Raw genomic sequence first — 26,707 nt, 5'->3', positions numbered from 1 at the left:
GCTTAATACTTATTCTCTTCAAATACTGCCCTCCTGATAAAGACTCTGGATGTAATCCTGATCTGAACTGCCCACTGGTACTTAGAGGTTTCAGTTTGTACAGCAGCTGGGGTGGGGGATTTCCCTTAGCTTTACTGTTCCGTATTTATTAAAAAAAAAGAGATTCTGGTAACAAAACCAAGTCATGGACTTGGACAAGAACTACCTGTTACTTGTTCAAATGTCTCTAGTGCAGATGGCCCAACACAGTCCACCTCAGGGTAATGCATGCCACATATTGGAAACTGCTACCAGCTGGATTTCAGGTGGAAGTTATGAAGAATTAAAACTCTACAATAAAAGAAGAAAAGCAAGAGTGTGAAATATATGGATATTAAAACACTTTTCAAAAGGAAGAAACCCTCTTGCTTATTTTTTGATCCAATTCTACAAACATTTTCACATATAACTACCAAAAATCAGGACACATAAGAGTAATTGCAGAATACTTTGTGAGCTCTTAGTATGAAACTACTTTTTATAGCTCTAGAGCATGTATATACATACATATATATATATAATACGCTGTGGAAATATTGACACAATCTGAAAAGCAGAAATTACATGGAGGAGAGGAGAATACAGGAATATGCAAGTACTGGGAAGAAAACACTGTTGGAGGCAAAGTGGAGAAAATCAGAGGTGAATGTGAAAAAGAGGCTCAAGACAGTGTTGGTCATTCCAACCAGTGTCTGGCATCTGATCTGGAGGATGCTGAGTTTCCACTTCCTTAGTGTTTCTTACTGCAGATGTGAGAATGTAAAACATGTGTCAGAGATTTTTCCTTGACCCAGGGGAAAACATGACATTTTCCCTTGATTTCTGTGACAGTCATGTTCCAGGGCCTTGGAACCCAGCTTGGAACAAGCAGGTAAACCATCTGTGTTGTTGCAGTGGAATTGTGCTGCATCTCTGTGGGTCACAAAACTCCTCCCAGGAACACCCAGTTCTGCACCAGCTCTCTGCTGAATGCTGTGCTGAGGTTACTATTCCCTTGCTCCACAGAGACAACTGTTTCATCATGAATGTGCTCCTTACTTACATGCCATTGTTCCATATTTGTGTTTAAACAGGTGCTAACTCACAGGCAGGCAACTGGGCACTGTAAAAAACTTCTCTCACTTGGCAACAAGCTATTGCATACCAGCTGCTGGGTGCTGAGGTGACTTGTGATCAGGATCCACCTGAATCAAGAGAGGGCATATGGGCAAAAGAAAAAAGACAGACTGGGTAAGCAGTGTGGTTTTTCAGAAGGATGACTTAGCAAGATAAATCAGCTTGTTTCAGGAGGTATGTGGATTTATGCCTCATTTGGCGGTATATTTAATCTCAAGGAAACTATTTGCAGCAAATCTACTTCGAAAGTGGGCTTCAGAATATACATGCAAGGTTGATAACTTAGCCCTGTCTGTGATGGCAATGAACTCTTGGAGGGAAACTACTCTAACTTGCCTTGAGAGTTTCAGGTCAAGGCTACATCAGACACTAATGCCTCTAGTAAATGCTCCAAACTACTTGTCTAGCTACTTGCACTATTGTTTAACTACATGTGCTACAACTGTATGCTAAAACTTGTACTGAAGAAACTGTGCTCCCAAACATAGAGAGCCAGCAGAAAAGTGACTTTGTAATTCATCTGTAAATCAATTGTATTAGGAAAGGAAGAGGGCTGAGGCTTTTTTCAGGAATGGATAGTTCATCCTGTGTCAAGTAAAATCATACACCAGTCAGTAAGGCTACATCAACCAAACATTAAATTGTGGAGTGGAGCACAAGAAGGTCTGCAAGGAAGGATTTTATAGATCCTGTGATCCAAAGCAAAGCATATATTCTTTGTATAACAGGCAGCTAGAAAGCAAGTATAGAGCATGCAGAGGAGATGTGGGCAACTGGGTCAGCAAGACTGGGACAATTCTGGGAGATAAATGATCAGGTACCTAGAATGGGTCTGAGTTAAGAAGCTGGTTGTGTAATAAAATCCCTTCTGGGTTTTGTTGTTAGAAACTAACAGTTCAAGTAACAGATGGACACTTAAAATATTTTTTTGTCTTTTCTTCCTCTAACCTAGACTGCAGCCTGACTTGAACAGTACTTCAGGCCTGACCTCATCATCAGCTGTAGTTGTCTCCATGCATAGCATTCCAAACAGACTGGATTTGGATTGCATGTTGTGTTTGCTCTCAGCTTCTCCTGGATCTAGGTTGTCCCTGAATACATTTCAGTTTCAGACTGAAAGATACCACAATGTTTCACATAAGTCCTATTAGCCTGTGCACACCCCACACACCCTTCTGGGCCACTCCCTTGAAGAGAAATGGTTTTTTGTGCTGGACTGAACAGCACATTTGAATGACAAATGAGCATTGAATTAAAAGAACAATTCTAAACTGAATTGGCATTATCCTAGTTTGATTAAATAAGGCAGATGAGCATGATTATATTGGGGCTTTTCTGATCTAATTGCATACAATCAAGTATTTCTACCAAAGGAGAGATCACTGGATTGTTTAATTTTCACAGTTTAGTGAAGCAGGATATGGTTACAACCTAGTCACATAGTTCACTCCTGCTTAAGAAGAAAAGCATGTTTCTTCACTCACTGATGTGCTTAACAAAAACTATTTGAAAGCAAGAGGAGTCTTTTCCTGAGATTTCTCCCTTTTAGTTCTTTAGAATTGTTCCATTAGCTTCATTCAAAAGTGAGGACTAAGCAGAAAGCTAGAGTGGGAAAAAACACCTGAGCCTTTCATTCTGTGATGGATATTGAGCTGTGTTGGATATTTGAGTTCAAAAGAATTGGTTTATATTTTTGCCAGTTGGCTTCTCTTCAGAAAGCATGCTCTATTTTTTGTTTAATTGTGCTTGTGGCTGACTGCCCTGCTGCTAAATAGGAATCAGATTTGGGCAGACAGATTACCAATGTCTCCCAGATGGATGAAAAGTACACCAATTAAACAAAAGCAGAAGAGCTGCTGTTTTTTGATGTGGGGTAATTCCACCTCCAGGTGGTTTTGAAGCAGCTGTAGTTAACGTGCTGGAGAGCAAACACACATGAACTGAGTGCCTGTGGGAGGAAGGTAAGAGCTCATGAACAGCTGCCAGAAAAGCTTTTTTTTGAGACCCTCTTTTCCAGTACACCTGAAGTAATTTTACATTTTTCAGAATAAATACCTGAAATTATGGAAGTGTAGGAAACTGGCGATCTCGTATTCAAAGCACTCACAGGGCACATGGTGTGATTCTCAGAAGTGTCCTGTGCAGGGCCAGGACTTGGATTTTGATAATCCTTTTGGGTTCCCTTCCAAATCAGAATATTCTGTGATCCTGTGATAAGACACCACAGCCCAGGGTGTGCACCCAGGTGAAGCTGTAAAATGCCTGCTGTGCCACACAGCCTGCAGAGTAACTGGGGTTGTTTGGAATGGCAGTGCAGCCCTGGGAAGCTCAAACATGCCTCCTGTACACCAGGAAAACACAAGCTGGACAGCAAGGAGAATTTACTGTTCCTTGTTAAACCGCTGCAATAGCATTGCCTGTGGTTTTGGGGTTCTCACTGCTGCTATGAGCTGCGCTCTTGATTCCTGCCTGTCTGTTCAAACTTGCTCCCAGGAAGGTTGCATCTGCTTTTCACTTAGTAGAACCTGAGTGTCATTTCTAGTAAGAATTTCTGGTGGAGGTGCTGACAGACCTCTCCACTGGGATAGGTGTTAGATTATGAAATATAGTTTCACTGAATCAAATATGCTATTACTGCCATGAGGATTTCTTATTGCTGTGCTTTTTCTTACACAACAGGAGTGTCAAGAAAACAACAAAATTCTTTCTCCTGTATTTGTATAGAATTGTACTGACCCACTGTCTGGCACGTGGGGTCACAGCTGCAGCAGGCAGCCCTGGCAGAAAGCCACATTAAGCAACACATGTCCCAGCTGCATTTCAGCATCTTTCTTCCTTTGTCCTTTTCCCTTGAGATGCCTGATAATCTGCAACACACAATGGACCCCAGACCCCAGCTTTATGTCACAGTAGTAGAGATGCAGTCTAAGGCTACAGAAAGCATGTATCAGCACAGTGCAAAGCTCAGGAGGGTTGCTTTGAATGTATTTCTTTTTTTGTCTGGGTGCAGTTCACAGACAGTACAAGATTATTCTATCTGATCAGGAGCAAATGGCTTGGAGATGAGACCTGGCAAACCCTGGCCACCTATGCCTCTGATCAGCATCTGGCAAGGAACACATCGTGTATGTACTGGATGCTGACTAGGGAGCTGCTAGGAAAAGCTAAGTAGGACATGTTGGGGGGGAAAAAAATTACAGTGAGGAACAAAAATCAGAAATTGAAGTGTTTTAATGGTTCATCCATTCACTTGAGTTGAGCACTCCTGCAGAACAGGGGCCCGACTTTCTTCTGGCGCATGTGCCTATAGGGAGACCAGATCCATCTCAGGAAATGATTTAGCTGGTAAGCATTAAACAGGGAAATGTCTACAGTTAGAATCTGAATTTATATTAAAAAGGGTCTCATACAATGTTAGTTAACCACAATGTAAAGTAAGTTAGTCTCTCCAGTTAAGGCAGCTGGGTCTTAACTACTCCAGATATTTTCTGTAGCACTGTAAGTAAAATACACAGGTATAGTGACATCTCCTTTTCTTTTTACAACCTTCAAATAGCGGAGAAGCCAGCTCTCATAACTATACAAGCTTATTACTCATCCTTCAAATAAAACTTTTTAATTATACTTGTCCTGAATTATCAAGCACATAATAATAAGAAAATAATAATGTATGTTGATGACATAGCAACACCAGCTGTATTAGTGACAAACAAGGGTTGCAGCACTGCATATCAGAAAAAATCACCCTTTTTACTTAAGCTAGCACAGACAGCATATTTTACCTACTTGCAGTCTCCTTTAACTCAAGATTAGTCTGTTGGAGAAAAGAGATAAGATTGTCCTTGAAGACTGATAAAAATTCTAGACAGAAACTGTTGGGGGTTTTTTATCCTTAGCAGTTAATGAGTGGGTAAGGGAAATTATTATTTAAATAGTCTCAAAATCATTGGTCACAAGATGCTTATTGGTAGAGAAGTGGGAAAAGCAAGTCATAGTAATGAGTTTGGCAAGTCTTGGACTGCAGAAAATTTATTGCTAATTTAAAAAAGCTCTTTAATTTCCAAACAGCCATAGCAAAATGGTACTGTGCTTAAGACAAGGATCAATAAATAATGTGATAGCTTGGGGAGAACTACATTAACAGTTTGGTTTGATTTCAGTTCAGTAAAATATATTTTGCATTGGAATTAAATAGTTTTTGTGTTGTCTGCATGAGGAAAAGGTTGAGCATCAGTAGTAGAGCTGTTTAGTAGCTATTCACTTCCATCCTCTTGTATTTTTGTGTAGATGGAGTTTTCTCCTAACAATGAAATTAGCTAGCTAAGGATCTCAGGAACTGGGGTGCTGGGTGGAAAAGAGCAGATATCTGACTTTGTCTGCTGCAGGACATTCTTGACTCCACTTGAAACAGATTTCTGTTTGCCTTGAAATCCCAGCACTAAAAGGAGGTGAGCAGGCTTTGCAAAATTTTGGCAGCTTCTCGGTTGTCCCTCACTAGACCTTGAGTTTTATGCTCTAGAGGGACAACAAAGTCATCTTGAAAATCCATCATCACACAAATATCTAGATTTAAACAGTTGCTGGAATTTTTACAAGGTGCCATGGTTGCTGAGAAGCTGTATTTGGCCAGCAGACAAGTCCAGGCAGTTATCCGCTGCTTGTTTGGACAAGTTAGTTGTCATGGAAAATTTAGCGTTACGATCTCCCTGCTCTAGCCTATCTTTAAACACTGTCTGCAGCATTCATGTTCTCTGACAAAGCTTTTCATTATTCAAAAATATTTTTAAAATGTCAATGGGCAAAGAAAAAAACCTGAGAATTAGAAAAGGCAGGCAGAATAAAAACGAACCACTTTAAGTTGGAGTGTAGCAACTAATAAGTACCTGTAAAAGTAATATACTTCCAAACGCCATACATTTAAAAGATACAGAAAATTATAGAATGGGAGATGACAAGAAATTAGGTCGACAACATCCAATTATCTTTGGATGCAGTGTTTTCTCCTACTTCCATCTCTTAAATATATCTGAAAAAAACCCAACAAAAACCCAAACCAAAACCAAACGACTTAGGAGGCATGAACGGCCGCTGGAAATGGAAGCGGTGTCCGGAGGCGCAGTCGGGCTGAGGCGTGCGGCCCGGCAGCCCCGGCCCTGGAGCGCGGCTGCCAGCGGCCGCCTCTCCCTCAGGGCCGCCTCCCGCCGGGGCTGGGCGCGCGCGCCGCGCCAGGGGGCGCTGCGGGCACCGGCGTGGCGGCGGGCGGCGCGCGCGGCGCGGCGGGGCCGCGGTAGAGGGCCCGGGCAGCGCCGCGGCGGTCCCGGCGCTGCGCCCGCAGCCGGGCAGCGGAGCGGGCTTGGTTGGCGGTGCGTGGGAATCGATCGCGGCTCGCACCGGGGCCGAGGGGGCGCCGGGGGGTCTCGCTGGTCGCTCGTGCGGCCCTCGGTGCTGGGGGAAGGGCTCCCGGAGGGGCGAACGGGGCCAGGCCGCGCCGCGGCTGGCGGGCGGGGGGTGCGGGAACGCCGCGGTTCGTGCACGGCGCCGTCTCTCCACGCCGCCGGACCCCCCCGCCTTCGGCGGCCGCGGTGAGTCAGCGGCGGGCCCGTCGCGCCCGCCCGCCCCCCGCGGTGACTCGGCGGCGGCGCTGCGGATCATGCTCAGGCATGTCGGGCCGGGCCGGAGCGGGAGCTAAGCCCTGACTTGCCTCCTGGCAGCGCTATATAAGGCCCGGCTCGGCCCGGCTCGGCCCAGACACCGCCGGCGGGGTCCAGCGTGAGGGCGGGACGAGGCACCGAGGTGAGTGGGCCCCGCCGGCGTGGCGGCTGCCGCCCGCCCGGGTTGTGTGGCTGAGGGCCGCGTTCTGAGGATGTTCTCCCCTTAACTGCAGGCAAATGTGCAATACCAAGATGTCCTCCCTTACGGATGGCTCCTCTGTCGCCGCTTCGGAGCAAGAGGCGCTGGTCAGTAGCTCTGTGGGGCGCGTGGGTTTTTTGCATGCTTTTTGCAGAGTTTTTAGTTTCTCATTCAGAAGAACCGCTGTGCTTAGCGAGCGATGGTTGGAGAAAGGCCAGGAAGTCCAGCCAGTGAAGGGTGGTCTCTCTTTGGTTCTGTAGTAAGCAAATCTTAATCATAATTGAGAGTACAGGGTGATGGTGTAGATGTAGACTGTTTCCTGGAAACGTTTGATGTTTTTTGCTTTCTGTTAATAAAAAGGATCCTATGATCCGATTTGATCGTGGTAAGTATTTCGGGTAGAAATTGTTAACAGATCATAACTGAAGAGCTGTGGAAAGTCTCCATCGTACAAAACATACTGTTGGTGAAATAATCTGAAGATTTTCGACTCCCTTCTCTATTGGAATTTGTAAGACGGTTGTAAGAATCACTAGTCTTCATTTGTATTTATGGCTTTGCATTTCCAGGCTTTCCATGATACAGTGACAGTTCTGTTGTTTTGTCTGTAGTTTTCCTGAGGATGGAAGCCTTTTACACCTGAAATGCGAGTTAATAAAGTACATACGTACAATGATGGCTGAACTGGATTATCTTGTGTAGAAGAGTAAAGCTTAATGTGGACTTTGCAGTGGAAAAATTTCAAAAATTAAATTGCAGAACAGCAGACTGTTCAGATTTGATTTTTTTTTTCATTTGTGACTTCCTTTTTTTTATGTCACCGTATCGTGATATTGCTGTCTGCTGTCAGATCTTCAAGGCTGCAGTTCTTCATGCTTTGAGGAGTCAGGAGGAGAGGGCTTGGGAATAAAAACAGACTTAGTTGTGGATTCAGAGTTCTGAAACCGTGCCTTGGTACACTTAGCTGTCAGTAGTACTTGAATAAGTTGTTTGCTTCCTTTATGAAACTCTAATATATATGCCGTATGTTCTAAATAATTTCGTTCTTAAGAGGGAGTGAATGGACAGTTAATGTTGCCCACAAGCTCAGTTATTTTTTTCATTATGTGTAATTCTTGCAGCTAATACTTTGTTAACTCACTAAAATGTGAGGTTGGTTTTAGCAGATCTTTGGGATGTAATGTAGGGTAGTTCCCCTCCTCCACCCTTCCGTCAAACATTTATTCCTTGTCTCATGATATTCTATTCACACTTCTCTGTTTTGGTTTGTTGTTTGTTTTTGGTTTTTTTTTTTACTTTCTGTGTTTATTTTTTATATTTAATTTTAGGTAATTTATCAGGATAGCTAAATATTAGCCTGGTTTTAGAATGGTTACACTATTGTTCAAGAGGTGACATGAGAATATACTGTGCTGGGAGCATCAGTGGCTCCACAGGCTTTGCTGTTGTGTCAGCCCCTGCAGCTTGTTCTCATCTGCTGTACTGGTGCTGGGCACAGCTGTGTGGGACAGTGCAGTTTGTAGGCATGGGGGAGGTGACTTTTCTTTAACTTTCCTTCCTCTGCCTTGGAAACTGTCATAGACTGACTACATTAAACTGCTGGCACGGTGGGTGGGAGGCCACTGCAGAGGTAGGAGTGATTGAAGTATCATGGAAGGGACAGGGTGTGCTTGTCCCAGAGAAGAAAAGTGTTCAGAGGTAAAGCAGCCCAGCTGGCAAATGCAAAACAAAAACCCCGGAAACTAAGAAAGAGGTGGACAAGTGTTTTGCTTTATGACTTGCAGTCTGGACCTGAAAGTTTCCTGTTCCCATTCTCCCTCCCCTTTGGGAATCATGGTAATGGTTAAAAGAGTAAAGCTGAACTCCAGAGGACCTGGCCCTGGACTTGGAACTAATAAACAAATCCTGTAGCTCTAATCAAGGAATTTGTATTTACCAGTGTGTTGAGGTTTAATCCCAGCTGCTAACTAAGTAGCATCAAGCACCTTGTTTCCTGCCCCCCAGGTCCTTCACGGTGGGATGGGGGAATCAGAAAAAAAGGCAGAACATGTGGGTTTAATAACTGCAGTGTAAGAGTAATAGCAAAGAAAAGGGAGAGTGGTTAAATCCAAGGAAGACAAGTGTTGCACAATGCAATTGCTCAACACCTGCTGATGGGTTCCCAGCCTGTCCCCCAAGCATCAGTCAGCACCTCCTGGCCAGCTCCCGTGTTCATAACACTAGGCCTGACATTCTGCGGTATGGAATATCCCTTTGGCCAGTTCAGGTAAGCTGTGCTGGCCATGTTCCCTCAGGGCTTGTTGTGCACCTCCTCACTAGCAGAGCATGGGACACTGAAAAGTCCTTGATTTAGTGTGGCTACTTAGCAACAACAAACACATCAGTGTGTTCTTAACATTATTCTCCTGCTAAATCAAAAACACAGCACTGTGCCAGCTACTAGGAAGAAAATTAACTATCCCAGCTGAAACCAGGGGACAATGAACAACTGGGGTTTGATCTAAGATGTACAGTGTACAAGAAGATTAGTATGATTTGGTTCATATTATTTGCTTTTAAGTTTGAACTTTGCAAAGTGAAAAACTTAAGTGAAGATAGGTTTTAATGCAGTTGTATGTTTGCATATCAGATTAATACAGAAGGAGGGAGACAACCTGTATAAAAAAATTCTGTATTCTGTATAAATTCTGTATAAATAAATAATGTATATTTTTTTTTGGTGAATGATTAGTGCATACTGTTTCTCTCCTTCCACACACAGGTTAAACCAAAGCCACTGTTGATGAAATTGTTAAAGTTAGCTGGTGCTGAAAAGGACACTTTTACTATGAAGGAGGTAAGAACTTTTAATCACTAGAGGTAGACTACAGTGAGTACAGATAGATTGTTTTGGGTTGGGTAAATGGGGGGCCAGTGTTCATAGCTTTTCTAGAAATTTAGTTAAGACACTGTGTTTATTCTCCTGCTGACTTGTAACTGGGTGTTCAGCAAGTTTCTCAAAAATCTGAACTAAAGTTTCTGGTGATCAATAGAATAGCAGTGTTCTTCTAGAATGATAGATGAAAATCTGTTGGCTCAAAGAGAGTTTTAGGCAGAGTTTGAAGAGCAAATTACAATGTATTTAATGTGCTTTGTCTCTTACACTTAAACTTGAAGCAACAACCTGGGTATTTAACATTTGTATTTCATTTATTTCACAGGTAATATTCTATATTGGACAATATATTATGTCTAAGCAATTATATGATGAAAAACAGCAGCATATTGTACACTGTGCAAATGATCTCCTGGGGGATTTATTTGGAGTAACAAGCTTTTCAGTAAAAGAACACAGGTAAAATGGGATTCTTTTCTGAGAATCTGGTTGGGAAATAATGAAGAACAAAGTGCATATGTCCCTTTTTTAACTCTTCACGTCTACAAAGATGGTAAGCTCTCTTTTATGGTTATGTGTAGCTAACTTGTATCATATTTTTCTTTATCCCTATTTAAGGAGACTATATTCAATGATTTCCAGAAATCTGATAGCAATCAATCAACAAGGTAAGCTTGTTTAGGAAGGTGATTTGTTTGGGAGACAGCAGTAGGGAAAATAAAATTTAGAGAATGTATCTTGGAGGTAGTGATCAGATAACAGTGAGCTCTCCCATTATTAGCTATTTGGCTTTGCTCACTATAGTCCAGAGCAATCACAAATAGTGAATCAAAGTAAACACTTGTTTCTTCAGGAGGAGAAAAATACTCTGAACAGAGCATTTGGGTAATTTTTTTTGTCTAGAACCAGAAAAAACAGAGCTGAACAAAAAGGCTGCTAAGTTACAAACTGAAGTAATGTGCTTGTATTTGTTACTAATAAAGCCCTAAACAACATATAAAGTTTTAATATGAAAAATTAGCTTCTTGAACATATGCCAGTGATGAAATCAGGGCAAAGGTTTTTTTTTTTTTTTAAATGTTGAAGTTCTATTTTAATTTTCAATTTTCACAACTGAGTGTGAAGTACATTTAGAACTGGTCATTCTTAGCTATACTCAACCCCGTTTTAAATGGGCTGTATATGTTTAAATAAAAATAGCTTTGTGGTGGTGCTCTGGAAAGCCACTCCTTCAATGGGAAATTGTTATACAGTCCTGCAATATAAAAATGCTCGATGTAGCTGTAATTTTTTGCCTAATACTGGGCATGAAACAGAGGTTAAACAATGGAAGCCATTTTGTGTAAATTGTCCTCTAAATCTGTATAAGGATACCCTTTGTTTCTAATTTTTCCTAAAGGCAAGTGTTCAGCTGCTAAAGATGGGAAACTTGCTGTCTTTGTCATCCCCATTGTTAAGCTTGCAAGCTTAAATTTATTTTTCTATTATTTTTTCATGAAACACTCTTTATTAATTCAGGATCTGTCTTAGTAAGCATAAATCATTAATGATAGCTAATTTTCCTTCCATTATATGTCTTTTTAACTCAGGGTTCCCATAAGATAAGTAGCAAAAAGCACTTAGGAGAGGAGCAAGTAATTACATTTCATGCCTATATTTTTCATATCTGCAGAATCACAGTTTATGCACAGACTTAATTTCAAGCCATTTATAATAAAATTCTGACCTGTTTTCAGTTGACATTTCTTCTTTCTCGGTATTTCCACTTGAGTAATGTTACAGGGAAGGTGCTGCACACACCTGAAAAACAAAGGAGCAGTCTTTTTTTTCATTGTTGCAAAATGTCTGGATTTTAAGTTTTACTTAGAATTTATTCTTTGAGCCTGAAATTTACTTTTTCTGCTATATTGTATTATGGGTTTCATTTTGGTTTGGTTTCAGACTCTACCCTTGGTGACACACCTGAGGATGATGCCGCATCTCCACTTGAGGAAGAAAATGTTATTAAGGTGCTATTTTTATTTCATTTGAATACATTTTATTCAAATATTCTATTCAGTTTTGCCTGATAGTGTCAGTGGTTTAATGCAGTAAGTTGAATCTTAGCTCTTTATCTCATATTCATGCTCAGGCTTACTCTGTCTTTCTGTTATCAGGAGTCTATGCAAGAGCTAGAAGAGAAGCAGACTTCATCAAATGTGACTTCCCGACCAACTACATCTTCTAGGAGGAGGACGCACAGTGAATCTGGTATCTGCAGATTTATGATGCAGAGCTTTCAGTAGCATGGCCACTTAGGGGGGAAAGCTACATTCTCTTGCCTTGCTGACTTGAAAGATGCTGATAAATATTATTTGTGTTTCTCTGCTTATCTAAAACAAAATGTTCAGTCTGAAAGAAAAACACAATTCCTTTTATTGCTCGAGTATCATGTTGCAGTTTGGATCTCTAGAATTGTTAGTAAGATGATGGAATAACTTGCTTCACAGCTCTGTTAAACTTTTTCACATCAGCAGGACTTTATCAGTTGTATTATCTTCATGATGAGAACACTTTTGTTTGTAATCGACTGATACCATCAAATTCATTTTAATTCCCTCTGTAGAAAGCCACAAAAATTGGCATTTTGTTGGTTCACTAAAGCCAGTTTTCTTTGGATTTCAACTGGTGAGAGGCATCAAAGGTGTGGTAGTAACACAGGATGATTTTGGATATATTCAGGTACCTCACCATTCATTAAGCACTTGTTAAAACATCTGGTGACCTAAGCATCATATTCGCCTCCCCTTTGTCTTTACTGTGGTTATTCTATAACCACTGGCAGATACATTTTCAAAATACAAAATGTTTCTTCTGATTAGTAGCAATAACAATCTGGTCAGCATAAACCTGAGTAAGTTTCTCAATGGAAGTGTTCTCTATGGTTCTACTTAAATATTCTCTGGAATTTCTTAGGTTAGTTTGTTCCATCACTTACTGTCTTCCTCATGACTTGGTAGTTGTAGTTACCTGGGCAGTGATACCCTTCTGTCACTGTGTAGAACTTCCTTTTCTTCACTTGCTCAGGGACATTTTTCAGTTTTTCAGCTTTCAAGTAGTATTTTTTGTGTCCCTCATAGGCCACTGTTACATTAAATCAGTCCCAAACCAGTGCTGCGTTGCTGAGCGGTTTGCACTAAATTAAAAGAACATTTTAATGTTGTAACTAAAACTGATGAAAGGATGGAAAGTCGCAGTTAAATATCACAACCTGTAATATTTAGGCATGACACAGAGCACATAAGGTCCTGTGTAGTGCTTACTTATTGTAGGTTTGATTATTAACTCTTGTCTTTGCATCCATTTATTAGTTTGTTACAACCTTAAGAGTTCTTTTAATATAGTGTTTTTATATACACTTTTTTTCTAATTTATAGGAAATCTTCCCTTTAAACCACTATTCTTGTTAAATTGGGATGGTAGCGGCTCCTTTGGAGCCACTTAAATAGTGTGTAGAGACCTTGTGGTGATACAGTATCAGTACGGCATGGAGCCATGACAACTAAATGAGGACAACGATGGACAGGAGCAACCTTTGGGCCTGGGGGCACCAAGTTTGGTGGGGCTCTCAGGGCGGAAAAAAGAAAAGAGAGGGGCTGAGCCAAGAAGCACCAAGGGAAAGTAAGAGAAGTCTCAAAGTATGTACAAGTGTTTTGTTCTCCTTTTTTTTTTTTTTTTCAATGAAAGATTCAAGACTTGAAGACTTGTGGATTGTCACAGTGTGATTTGCAAGGCGAGGGAGAAGCTGGGCAGCAGAGGGTGGGTGCAAAAGGCACCTGTGGGAGGGCAGCAGGCTCATAATGAGGCCTGTAGAACCAAAAGTTGTTGGCAACTTAGGAGGTTTTACTCTGCTGCACTGAAATTCTGAATTTACAACGATTTTTTATATAAAATCATTTTTTACCAAACGCTCTAGAAGTCAATGGAGCTGGATTTTGACTTGCCTACCCCTAAAATGCTCTACCTTTAGTCCTTGCGCTGCTGTAGTTGGTTGTTCTAAAACACAGTGTATTTACAAAGCATTGTCTTTTTGCCGTCAAACCAAGCATGCTTAGTAAGCAGAGCTTAAAGCAATGCTTTCAGAGTTCAGCTTTTGCATAGTATGTCTTGAAGATTTTCTTGCTGGGGTGCATGACAGTTCTAATAGTTTGTTACAAAAGTCTTGTTGAATAAATACAATTACATATAGTGCAACTATTCACTGATAAATATGTTGAGATGTCTGAAACTTGAACCTGAACTTACCTTGCTTAGCACAAGGTGTTCTGCATACATGTGACCTGGGAGCTAATTGCTGTCTCCCTACAAATTCTGGGATGGATTCAAAAGCTCTCTGAAAATGCCTTTCTGTCTATTGCCGGTAGAGGGAATGAGGACAAGTAAAATTCTAATTGTATTTCTTAAAATTAGGAAGGGTTTAACATGTCACGTATGGAGTAAAAACTCTTTCAAATTTGCTATTGTTTTCCATGTGGAGTCTGCCATTCATAAGCTGTACTGGTGGGACAGATGGGGAAAGCCAGCCCCTGAAACACTGGTTTCAGAAATGTTTCACACTGTATGGGTTAATAAGTGTTATTGTGTCTTTTAAAATAAGTCTTCGTGCCTTTTTGCCCCCTTAAAAAATACTGAAATATTTTACTTTAATTATTAGATTTCTTTATTGTAAATTATATTTTAAGCTTCTGTTTAGAATATTCAGAACTGCACATTGCATAGATGTTTTTGAGTAATAAAGAAATTCTTGACTATGCCCAGAAGAAAATTCTTCAGATGATCTGCACAGTGAGAGAAGAAAGCGACACAAGTCAGACAGCATTTCATTGACGTTTGATGAAAGTCTCTCATGGTGTGTAGTCAGTGGTCTGTGCCATGAAAGAAGCAATAGCAGCGATTCAACAGATTCTCTTTCCATTCCTGTAAGTTGAAATAGAAATGTAAAGTATTTTTGTGGTATAAATTTTGCAGATGCCACAAGTGCAAACATGCATCTGAAAACACAGTGTTCTTAATTAAAAGCAGCAGTGCCTTCAGTGGTGTCTGAGGAAAGAAAAGAGGTTGAAAGAAAAGTAGGTGTGTGGGTGGTGGGGATTTTCGTAGGTCTGCTGGCAAACCTGAGGTGAAGTTTTTTAAAATATTGACCTTGAATATTCTTTAAAAACCAAGATCCTCGCTGCTTGGCACAGTATGGAAAAAAAATATTTTGTGGTTTAAAATAAGTTTCTTAGAATGCTAGGAGACAAAAAGAGTCACAGACTTCCCGTAATTCAGAGTTAGGTGGTAGTTCTGGTACAGCTTTGGTAACTGTACCAAATGGTACTGTATCCAGTGGAATGGATGCTGGTGGTGCATTGTATTCATTTGCCATGCCATTGTCTTGGAAATTTTATACTGTTTCTAGTAAACACCAAGGCAAATTATTTGTGGTTTGATTAAGTCATGAAGAGCTGAACTAACAGTGTTCCTAGTTAAATACTGTATTCTAAATTGACAGAACTAATACTGTATCTTCAGTCTTCCTGTTTTGTAATTGTTAAGCCATGGTCTCAGACTAAACAAAGTTTATGAGTATAGAGAATTTAATGATATAATGCAGCCAAACGATACCATCTTCTTGTATCTGTTCTTTCACTTTTTAGGAGGGACTTTCGAAGCAATAACTGCAGCCTTTCAGCTGCCTGTAAGCTGAGTGCAGTTTCTTATTACAGAGCCAACAAAAGGCCTCCAGACCTAGCTTTATTTTTACCCACCTGTAATTTGTTTATCTCATAAAAAGTACTGTGTCTCACAGCAGCTGGTCCTTTCCCTTCCATATCTAATTATACAGAGTAGTACAGCTTTTATCCTGAGAGTTGTTTTAAGAGTAATGTTATGTATATGGACTGGTGAACTTGAATGTGTTCTTTCTTTTTTTGTTCTTTTCAGGATCTTGATGGTAGTTCATTAAGTGAAAACTCTGATTGGTTTGACCACAGTTCTGTATCAGACCAGTTCAGTGTTGAGTTTGAAGTTGAGTCTATTTATTCAGAAGATTATAGCCATAATGAAGAAGGGCAGGAGCTCACAGATGAAGATGATGAGGTACTATCTGCTTTCCTTGTTTGACCCTGGGGGTACAGGATGATAAATAGAAGGAATTTCAACATGAAACATTACTGTAAGTTTCCAAGGAGAACTCTTCAGGTGTATTTTTGAACTGCATGTGCTGGTGTCACAGTCTGCACCCAGTTGTTCATTAAATCAAATTACACATCGATGCATCTGGGTCACCGTTATACAGCTCACCAGCCAGTGACTGAAACGGTGCTGAGACTTTCTGTAGGCTCTGAAACAGGCTGGGTAGGAAAGTCTGGGTGCTTAACTTCTCTCACTACCTGTTGGAATCTGTGGCAGAATGTGTACTTTAGTCTTTCTGCATTTTTAGTTCTAGAAGTATGTGTTGAGCTTTGACAACACTTGATACCAAAGGAAACCTTTCTCAGTAACTTTTTCCAAAGGGATATGTCCAAGTTTTTTGCCTCTTTGAATGTGTTTCATAGAGATGCTGAACCAAAGTTTTAGAAATCATTATTAGTAGGCAAGAAGACAGAAAAATTTGGATTACCGCAATTTTCAAGAGATTTCTGGAATGTGGGGAATGAAGTGAGAATATATGTGGGGTTTTCTTTCTGGGTTAGTTTTCTGTTACTTTAAGAGAGGTTAATCAGCTCATGGCAAGCTTGGGTAAGTACCAGAGGCAGAATTCACCAGGGACATACATGACTGTGGTACCTGAGAGGCTGAATGGGACTGACCGTACTGATGAAGCTGTAGTGTAGTGCAGAGCTGCACCCTGAGAGGGGATGGTAATTTGGAGGAAGACAGGATTGAGGTGTGCCCCTACTCCAGACAGTATTTTTGGGAATTGCAGAATGACTGGTGTTTGAAGGGGCCTCTGGAAGTTGTCTTAAACACCTGCCGTGGCTCAGGCAGAGCTGATTGCCCAGGTCTGTGTCCAGATGCCTTTTGAATATCTCCAGGGATGGAGGCTTCATAGATGCTCAGGGCAGTGTGTGCCAGTGCTCCTTCATCCTCACAGGAAGAGGTGTCTCCTGATTCTCAGAGGGAACCTCCTGTGTTTAGTTTGTGCTGGTTGCCTCTTGTGCTGCCACTGGACACACTGAAGAGTGTGGCTCTGTGTTCTTGATGCCAGCCTTTCAGGTATTTATGTGCATTGATCAGGCACCCCCTGCCCTGAGCCTTCCCCAGGCTGAACAGTCCCAGCTCTTTCAGCCTTTCCTCACGTGAGAGTTCCTCTAATCCATTAATAATCTCAATAGCCCATCCCTGGAGACTCTCCAATGGCTTGCTATCTGAAAATCTCATCAGGTTAAAAATATTTGGGGTTTTTAATTAAATGCCAAAACCCAGTTATGTATTTTTTAAATTTAAACCAGGTTTATCAGCTGACTATTTACCAGGATGAAGATAGTGATGCTGATTCCTTTGATGAAGATCCAGAGATTTCTCTAGCTGTGAGTAAAAACTTGTCTGGTGATAAATTTGGTAAACTGACATGGAAGAGATGAAGAAGTATAGATTAATTCTATTGCTATAAGTGATTTTTTTAAGAATTAAATTAACTTCCATGTGGGAAGGTTCCAGTACAATATTTTAATTACTGAAAATGTGATTATTAAGGAATCTTGGAGGTTTTTTTAATGATTAATAAACTTCCTAATCCATTAAAAAAACCCAATCCCATGCTAATTTACGATTTTGTTGACTTAATGGAAGTAAATTATTTAGAGCCTAAATCTGACTTCCTCTACAAAATGGAAAAAACTTTAAATCTTAGTCATGTGCATTTAAAAAACTTTTCCTATAAGTTAGAATACCTGATTTTATTGTCCAGCTTGAACAAAGGTATCTGTAACATACAGATGTGAAGGCAAGCCTTTTTTCACAACACTACTGTAGAAGAGGCCTTTACTACATTCTGTGAGACCATTCTTGAAGAGTGGGAAGAAATTTACAGTCTTGAGGCAAAGTATGGAGATATTTGTGAAAAGACACTGCATTTTAATTCTAGAATGTGCTATCTCCTTATTTATATTTGCTTTTCACATTTGATGCTTGAATTAAAGCTGTTATGTGGAACTGTGAAGTGTTCAGCCCCTTGATAGTCTGTTGGACTGAGGGACTTAAAATTGGTCTTACAAGCTTTTGATGTTGCTGATGTTATTCAGGACTTACATAAGTTTTGGGTTGTTTTTTTTTTTTTTGATTTCCCCTACAGCCTGCATTTTTTCTAAGAAGGGTCTCTGTCCTTAAAAAGAAAATGTGTTTTTAACGAAATAGTGGTTTATTTTCATTGCAGTATATGGAGTAGCCTCTGAGAGGCTGATGCACCACTTTTTTTTTTCCGTTTTATTTTTTTTCCTTCCCCCCTTCTTCGTCCTTTTTCGCATTGGCCGATGTTTTGTGTCCTGCGGCTGTGTCTGAGCGCCCTCGCGCGGCCGTTCTGTGCACCAACAGCTCCGCAAACCGCAGGGGAGGGGTCCCTCAGGCTGGAATAGTCCCCGTTGCAGAAGTCCGTAGTCGAAGGGAAATTATGACCTTCTTAACACGTTTTTCAATTCTTACCCTGAAGAATTTTGTGGTCTGTTTCCTGCAGTTTTGCATAAGAAATAATAAATTGCTCTATTCACAGACCTAACTGCAAAACGAAGGAAAGGCAAGGTCTTTTTAAAATAGGAACCATTTTAATCTAGAACTGTGAAATGGGGCCAAAACCACTGAATGGAATTTTAAAATTGTAAACAAGTTGATAGTTTGACATAATAATTATTTTGGCAGTAATAAATTGTTTATAATGTCTGAATACTTCAATTGTACTTGAATTTGAATACTCCAAAAGTAGCTTAAGCTGTTCCAACCTTTGATTCACTAAAGGATTATTGGAAGTGTCCCGAATGTAATGAGATGAATCCTCCGCTTCCGCGACATTGCCACAGATGCTGGGCCCTTCGTGAGGATTGGCTTCCAGATGAGAAGAGTGAGAAATTGGAAAAGAGCAAATTAGAAGCCTCCTTTCCTGCAGAGTCTGGAGAAGGTTTTGATGTTCCTGACTGCAAGAAAAAAATGACTGAAGAAAAAGAGCCAGCAATGGATGAGAATGAGGATAAAGCAGTACAGTTTTCTGAGTCCCAGGAAAGTGAAGGTTATTCCCAGCCATCAACATCAAGCAGCATGTTCTGTAGCAGTCAGGAGGACTTTAAGGAACCTGAGAAGAGAGAAACACAAGACAAAGAGGAAAGCATGGAATCCAGTCTGCCTGTTACCAGCATAGAGCCATGTGTCATATGTCAGAGCAGACCTAAAAATGGCTGCATAGTACACGGCAAAACAGGACACCTCATGTCATGTTTTACGTGTGCAAAAAAGCTCAAGAAGAGGAACAAACCCTGCCCAGTGTGCAGGCAGCCCATACAAATGATTGTATTAACTTATTTTAGTTAGACACATGTTGACTGGAAAGCTGCAAAAGAAACTTCATAAACTGGTTAAGAGAGTAAGAAATTATTTTTGTATGCTTATTGGAAAATTAATATTCTGTGTCTCTTGGCATTCTGTGTGAAAAATAATTGCTGACATAAATGCACTGGAGTTATTAAGAGGTTTGCCCTATACTCATAAGTCAACTTGGAGATTTTAAATCCCTCTCAGTAGAAGTAACCAGGTCCTCTAAACCACCTGCCTCTCCAAGTGTTTATTGTTCCTTGCAAGTTAGTGACATTTGTTTTATTGAATTAAATATATGCATTAAAACCCCAAATTCAGTGATTGTTAGAGGACAGACATGTTGAAGTGTTTATTTCTGCAAGTTCCTCATTTAAGAAAATAGATGATTATCCAGGTTCCTGTTTTTGTTGCCTGGTGAAGACATAAGGCTCAATCAGACCCTTCTGAGTAAGTCAATAAAATTAATAAATATAATCTTTTCTTAAATTCCTCCAAGTAACCAAATTCTGTGGGAGATCTTACCAGGAAGTAGAGAAAGATGTGGTAGAAAATAATTAATACTTTGGAAACAGAAAAGGGTATTGTGTGTCTTTTATTTTTATAGTCTGCAATTGTAAACTTAAGGGCTGCATGTCCCCCATGAGAAGTCATTGATCCAAGCTCAGTCATACTGTTCTCTCTCAGATATCCTGAGAATCTGACATTTGTGGGTTTGTAGGTCTGTACTGATTATGATAATGGTTATTATTAGTTTAGCAGCATTGAGCAAGTCTCAGGCAGACAAGATAAATGAAGGATATGCTATGAACTGTCATGTCAGGCAGTATTAGGGGACAGTTGTTTTCTTTTTCCGCACTTGTTTCTGACTTAGCAGAATACATTCAGCTGCGTTGCTGCATTCACTGTAATAAAAATAGAAAAGAAAATCCATCTTCATCTGCAGAAACAATTGAGCTATGCAGTTCCTGTTCACAATCTTCAAGTGCAGTCATCTTTCCAACTCATTGTTCTTATCTGTATCACAAGAATTCTGAAAATCTGAAAATCATTGGCCAACTCAAAGTTGGTCTCATTGGACCTGTTCTTTACTGCTTTTAGCTCTTGTCTCCTCGCTGTACTTTGTCAGAAACTTTGTGAAACTTAACAGTTCTGTGCCCGGGGAGCCTGCCTCAGTTCTGGGGGCCTTCAGGCGAGGTAGTGTGAGTGTGAGAACCAGGATGCGGTAAAGATCACTCAGCTGCTTTTCACGTGGAGTTTCTGTACCCAGTGAGTGATAGTTATTCCTTTGGAAAGCTATGTTACAAGAGGAGTTGTATATTTTTAGCATGTTTTATTTTTACAGGTGGTTGCTGATTGCCTGTCCAGTAGGGAATGGCAGATAAACAGTCAGGGGAGTGCCAAGAGTGAAGGTGTAGTCCAAGTGCAGGAATTGAGCTGTGTTACCATCTTACAGGCCAAGGCTCAACAGCTTCCCTAACACCAGCAGTACAAAATTGCTGATGCCTGTGTGCTGGCACAGAGACTTCTGCTGCTCTTCTTAACTCCAGGGCTGCAAATGCCTGCAAGTGCCCAGGAAAAGGATATAAAGCAAGGACAGGAGAGACTTAGTAAATCCTTGGTTGTGACTTGGTTGAAAAGTAGTAACTTCATAGGTAAAGACTGAATTACTGGGATCATTCACATTTTGTTCATACATTTGAGCTATTTCTTTAAGAATACCACTAAACGATACTGGTATACCTGAAGTTCTAACATAGTTCATTTTAACTAAACAAAATATAAACCCCAATTGTATACATTCAAATTCTTACTGGCAAGTTTCTTGCCTCCTGCAGTTTGTAAAGGGGCAGCAGGTAGCTGGAAGCTCTTGGAGGTTTTTTGATCAGCAGAAACCTTTCATGGGTTTTATAGGATTTGATAATCCTTCAGCCTGAGATAGAGAAGGCCTTTGGGTAGATAGTTAATTTTTCCAAGTAGGAGTACTAATAGAGGGCTACCTGCCTTACTTTGCACTAATTAAAAATTAATGTTTTTTAATTTTTGATTTGATAAACTTAGGTGCAGTGAGGTTTGCAGAGGCTCTTCATTGCACCTGCAGGTGAGGGAGAACTGTAGATATGTATATGCAGCAGCATCAATAACATGGGGACTGTACTTAAAAAGTTACATCTTCTTAAGAAGCTTTGTCCACTGCATTGTCTACCATGTCTTCCCCTCTCTCCATACGATACCTTCTCTGCCCTGCCTGTGTAACTGCAGTGCTGGGGGAGCAGCTGTTCTTACCTAGTTCCTGTTGGGACAAATTGTACCATCCCACTCTTGGCATTCTTTTCCAGTCACATGCCTTCTGTTGCAGAGAATAGCCCTGGAAATACCTTCCACTCACTACAGTGATGAGGAAATGGGGAATTCTAATTTTTGCATCTGCAAATCACTGTGTCAAGTATTTGGGTTTCAGTTACATTTTATGGTTTAATATGCTTACTGACTTCTAGTACAACTTCAGTTTGTTTGGTGTGGGTGCTTGCCTTCCGAATGGAAGTGATGGGTATTGATGCCGGTTCCTGTTCCTGCTGGGGACACTGGGAGTGCAAGTGCAGGCCTGGTGCCCGGGGGCTGTGTCACAGTCATTCCCCTGGTGACTCCCGGCTCTGCCTCCACCCCCTCTCCCAGCTGGCCATGCTCTGTGTGTGGGCACAAGCAGTGAGCACCCTGCTTGTTCTGGCCCTTGAACACAGTCCTAGCCTTGGGTAATGGCACAAAAATCAGTAAAGTTTTGGTACAAAAGTTGTTCCTCCTTGGTGAGGTGTTTGAGATCCTTATTTAATATCGCACACATTTTAATCTTTAATTTATTGCTGTTTGTAAATATCCTTGTGCTCACAGTTGATGTTTTGAGCTCTAATTTATTGAATTAGTCTACTGGTACGTGTATAGTTATATAAATATACTTATTTAGTAAATCACAGGCACAAGAAAAATATTTTAAGAAATGTAGCATTAAAATACAGAGAAATAGTCTTTATTATATTCAGATTGAGAAGGGCACAGGAAGATTAATGGCTATGTTTCCTTTTTTCCTTCACTTAACTCTGCATTGAACGTGAACAAGATTTATTAAATAGAGATAGAGCTGGTGCAACATTAGCATAGTGAAAATATTTTGGTGGTGTTTTGCTTTCCTTTGGAATGCTTTTGCATCCCTCAGTGCAGGCAAGGAGCTGATTGCTTCCGGGTGCTGGTAACACTGGGGGTGATGGTCTAGGAGACACAGGACCCGGTGATGAGAGTCTTTAAGGTTAATTTGCAAAGGTTGTAATGGCTTTTGCCTTTGCACACGTGACCAAGAAGCTTGCAGGGGAGGCCAGATGCCCACAGGATGTGGCTGTATGTGATTTTTGGTAATTTTCTTTGTCTCTTCCTTCTTGCACATCAGGTAGACAGTAGTTACATACAAATGATGCAAAAACTTGCATTTATTTTTTTTTTTAGGAAGTACAATGAACCTACTTGTTGCTTAAATACAAGTCTTTAACTATTTACCTATTTGTTAGTATTGCCTTTATATTAGTATTGAAATTTACCCCACACCAGCAGGATCGTGGGCTGTGCCATCCTGTGCCTCTCCCCTTAGCAGATGATTTAGAAGGGTTAAAGTGTTTCAAAATGCTCACTGGTGAAAAGCTTACATTTCTTCTAAGAATGTGGTACTATTTTTATCACTGAGTTCTCTTTGCTGCACTTTTGTTCAAATGTCACTGTCTCTGACGTGTCTATGGGGTATGAAGATGCTTGCAGGACTTCAGGCAGATTTTTTTTTTCTTTTATGACTAATACGAGGAAGAGGAAATTCCTCGTTCTTACAGAAAGTGTCAACAAGAATAATTGTTTAAAAAACAGTATCTTACAAAAGAAATTAGAAAATTATTAGGAGCTTAATGAAACTGAATAAACCGAATAAATAGGATGAAAATAGGGGTGAAGATTTTTTTCTTCCCCATCTTAATCTAAGGCTGCTGTTGTGTTGAGGCATAACTTTAGGTAGAGTATATTTTAAAGCAGGTAATTCATTCAGCATATTAGTTTGCCACATACAGTGGGGCAGGACTTACCCCTTATCCCAGGAAGATACAACATTTCGTTGTGCAACATTTGGCCTGAAAAGGGGCATTTGCTGTTGTGGGGCTTCCCTGTGGAAGAAGCATTGGACACGGGACTTGAGGGTGGGCAGCATTGTTGTGGTGGGGCTGTAGGGTGGCCCTGGTCCCGCAGCACAGCAGAGCCTTGCTGGAGCATCAGCCCTCTCCTCTTCAGGGGATTCCCTGCCCTGCCTTTCCTGCTTCTCCATACCAGAGTCTGAGGCATATCTTGCTCTTTAAAGGTTGCACAAGCAGAGCACAAACCCCAGCTTAAGATTTTAGCAATGGATTGCACTTACTGAACATGAAAAATTTTAACTAAAGTGTGGGGGGTTTGTTAGGGTTTTTTTTAGCCCAGATGCACTGAAAGCTTCAAGTGAATGCTTCTTTAGTGTATCTATAGCTATATTATACATGTGAAATTTGTCAGTGATACTTAAAAAGGTGGTGGCTCTCCTTTTGAGTAGATGTTGTTTTAGCTTAACAGCCTGCTTTAAAAGGACAGTAGTGGCTGTTAGGATGATGCTAACTGAACACCTAAAATACAAATAGCTTTTCTAAAACCAGAATCTCTGTTGTCTGACTACACATAGCTGGGATGACTGTTGAACAGAGTAGTTCATAGTGAATTTAAATAACTATGCAACGCGCTTTCAAGAGCTTGACCTGGTGCATTACTTTCCAGCTACCCAGTGCATGTATGACCACAGTCAGTAACCATTACAATGCAAATATCCACTCCAACTGCACACAGTATAGACCCATTTATGAAGAGTTTCACATGTTGCATTTATCTTTCAGTTTTGAGTTTTTCCTTTTCTGATGAAAATTGAGTACTGTGTTCTGTTTAAAAGCTTTAAATAAAGATTTGTTTATATACTCCATGGTGCTCCTTTTTTCATGTCAGTTACTTGATTGTTAGGAGTTCTGGTACTTTGTCTTCACACAGATTCTTACACAGGCTCTTTCTGCCCCCACTCAGCTGCTGGACTGCTGAATTCTATCAGATTTCTTTGGTTTGGGAAATTTTAGCTCAAGGAATCTCTTTCTTCCTGCTACAAGTGGCAGGATCAGTGATGGGATTTAGTGGCTAATTACTTCTCTGTGTGGTAAACAACCCACAGCAGCTCAGAGGATGAGAAAAGGTAGAAAATGCAAATGGGTATGAGAAAGACATTCAAAAACCAGTCTCTTGCACACACAGCTGTCATTGCTATCAGCATTGCTGTTTCAAGTTCTGAAGTGGATTCACACTGAATGTGGCCGTCTGGCAGACAGGCAGCTGATGCCCAAGCTCCACAGTCCAGCAGGTAGGGCTTGGTGTGACAGGAAGCAGTGCCTCAGGAAAGATTTTAAAAGGTACTAAAGGATTAACTGCATTCCTGCATTTTTTATTTACTGTATACAGGAAAAGATTGATGTTTCCAAAGATAATCTTTGCTGGTTTACTTTTGAAATTGCTTAAGAAAATTACTGGCAGATAAAGCTTTAAAATAAACACAGGAGACGGTACTAACTGGCTTTTCTTGATAAATTTTCTGTTTATTGGGCAGCTTCAAAGGGCCCTGAAAATGACTTGCAACTGGCCAGGCAAAAGGAATCTGCTAATCCTGTCTTGCAGTACAATGCAGCCAGGGGAGCACTGAAACCACCCTCTGTAACTGGAGCTGGCTTGTGCCTTGCTGAGTGTGGCTGCCAGCTCCTGGCATGGGTGTTAAAACAGTCCCAACAGTGGAGTAGCAGGGCTGCGAAGCTGTTGGAACAGTATAAAGCCATTGCTAAAACTATTCAAAGAATTCTGAATTGTATGTGGTTCTGTGCCACAACATAATCAGTTAAAAACGGAGAAGGTATAAAGCTGTCAGTGACTCTTTCCACATTGTTTTCAGCAGCTCTGCTGTAGAACACTGTTTTCAGAGCCACAAATTCCTCCCTTTTCCCTGTTGGTGCAGATTATCATCCAGCTTCCACAGCACAGCCCTTTGGCAGATACATTTAATTTTCATCTTCTTGTCTTAGAACATGTCTGTGTTACTGGTCTTTACCTCATTTGAGCCCTGAGCAGTCCCATCTGTCCAGGTAAGAAAGAGCATATATAAAAATGCCATTCTTCATTTATAGCAGTGGCTTTATTATGAGAAATCAGTATTGAGCTGATGATTTACAGTTGTGTGGTAGCTGAGCTGTTGGCTCAGTGAGGAACCTGAGCTTGCATGAAACATTGCAGTACAATCCTCAATGTTTTTGAATTTGGGAAAAGTCTTTAAAATGTATTTGTACTTTCTGCATCAAAATTCTGTGGTTATCTCCATAGGCTGTACAAAATTGTGTCAGAGTAAAATACATAGAAAAATATGAGTCTGTTACAATTAAAAATACATCTGCTGTAACTAAAGTAAAACATTCAACTGTCAAGCCAGTATTTTACAAAATACAGTAAACATGATTGTGAATCCGAGAATTTGGTTTGTAAAAACATACATTCTTTTGCATATACAATTCCTTCTCTGAAAGCCACATTTGTGCAGGAAGATTTTGCCTTTGCCATTCCTGACTTTATTTGAAAATTACCAGCATAACGGCCATTAAAACCAAGATGTGTGCAGTTGGTTTTACTGCAGATGAAGCCCGTGTGAGCTCTTGGTAGAGGGGAGTTTTGGGGCATGAAGTAACTCTTGATCTGATTTGATCTGAGACCTCTGGGAAAGAGAAGTCCTGTTTCAAAGCACTGAAGTTTCCAGTGTTGTCAGGTATTTCCACTGTCTTCAGCATCGATCTAAATCCTGGTACAGTAGCCTAAGAACAAACACAAAAGTGTTCTTCCTTGGTTTGAAACACTGAGTTCAACTGTGAAAAAGTAATTGTTTACACTTTAAATGTACAGGGGAAATGTTCTAAAGATACACTTGAGAACATGGAATGGGAAAAGAGTAAAGTTTTCATGTTATAGCAAAAAGACTCTAGCTGTGCAAGAGTCAGAATCCTGCAGTGATGCTTAAACACAAGCCCTTGGCAGCAGGCAGAGCCTGTCCATCATGGGCGTTCTTTGGACTTCCACAGAGAAACCATTTTGACACAAGGCAATGACAGTCACGGATGGTGGTGCCAGCCTGCTGCTGCCCGGATCCCAGGCTCCACCCTCTCA

The 26,707-nt window shown here is 40.7% G+C and overlaps 2 protein-coding genes across 4 annotated transcripts in view; one reads left to right on the top strand and one right to left on the bottom strand.

Moving 5' to 3' along the window:
- The first annotated feature begins 6,383 nt into the window (after window positions 1-6,383).
- On the top strand, window positions 6,384-24,444 carry LOC131592338 (E3 ubiquitin-protein ligase Mdm2-like). 3 transcript variants are annotated; one of them, XM_058863772.1, is made up of 11 exons: window positions 6,384-6,518; window positions 7,040-7,112; window positions 9,767-9,841; window positions 10,206-10,339; window positions 10,499-10,548; window positions 11,822-11,889; window positions 12,037-12,130; window positions 14,681-14,838; window positions 15,845-16,000; window positions 17,356-17,433; window positions 18,854-24,444. In XM_058863772.1, exons 2-11 carry the CDS (start codon window positions 7,044-7,046, stop codon window positions 19,418-19,420), a joined length of 1,449 nt encoding a protein of 482 aa, XP_058719755.1. In that variant the 5' UTR covers window positions 6,384-6,518; window positions 7,040-7,043; the 3' UTR covers window positions 19,421-24,444. The 3 variants fall into 3 exon arrangements, with proteins under 3 accessions (XP_058719755.1, XP_058719753.1, XP_058719754.1); XM_058863770.1 differs by having other exon boundaries at window positions 14,678-14,838; XM_058863771.1 differs by lacking the exon at window positions 6,384-6,518 and adding an exon at window positions 6,610-6,948 and having other exon boundaries at window positions 14,678-14,838.
- The window catches only part of LOC131592339 (carboxypeptidase M-like), a 30,218-nt gene continuing 27,648 nt past the window's right edge, over window positions 24,138-26,707 (bottom strand). The window contains exon 9 of the mRNA XM_058863774.1: window positions 24,138-26,358. Within this exon, the coding sequence (XP_058719757.1) occupies window positions 26,119-26,358 (240 nt within the window). The 3' untranslated portion in view covers window positions 24,138-26,118. The remainder of the gene's footprint in view (window positions 26,359-26,707) is intronic.

Source organism: Poecile atricapillus, chromosome W (assembly GCF_030490865.1).
Source record: "Poecile atricapillus isolate bPoeAtr1 chromosome W, bPoeAtr1.hap1, whole genome shotgun sequence".
NCBI classification, from domain to species: domain Eukaryota; kingdom Metazoa; phylum Chordata; class Aves; order Passeriformes; family Paridae; genus Poecile; species Poecile atricapillus.
Note: the sequence above shows the minus strand (reverse complement) of the source record. Positions and strands in the feature narration are given on the sequence as shown.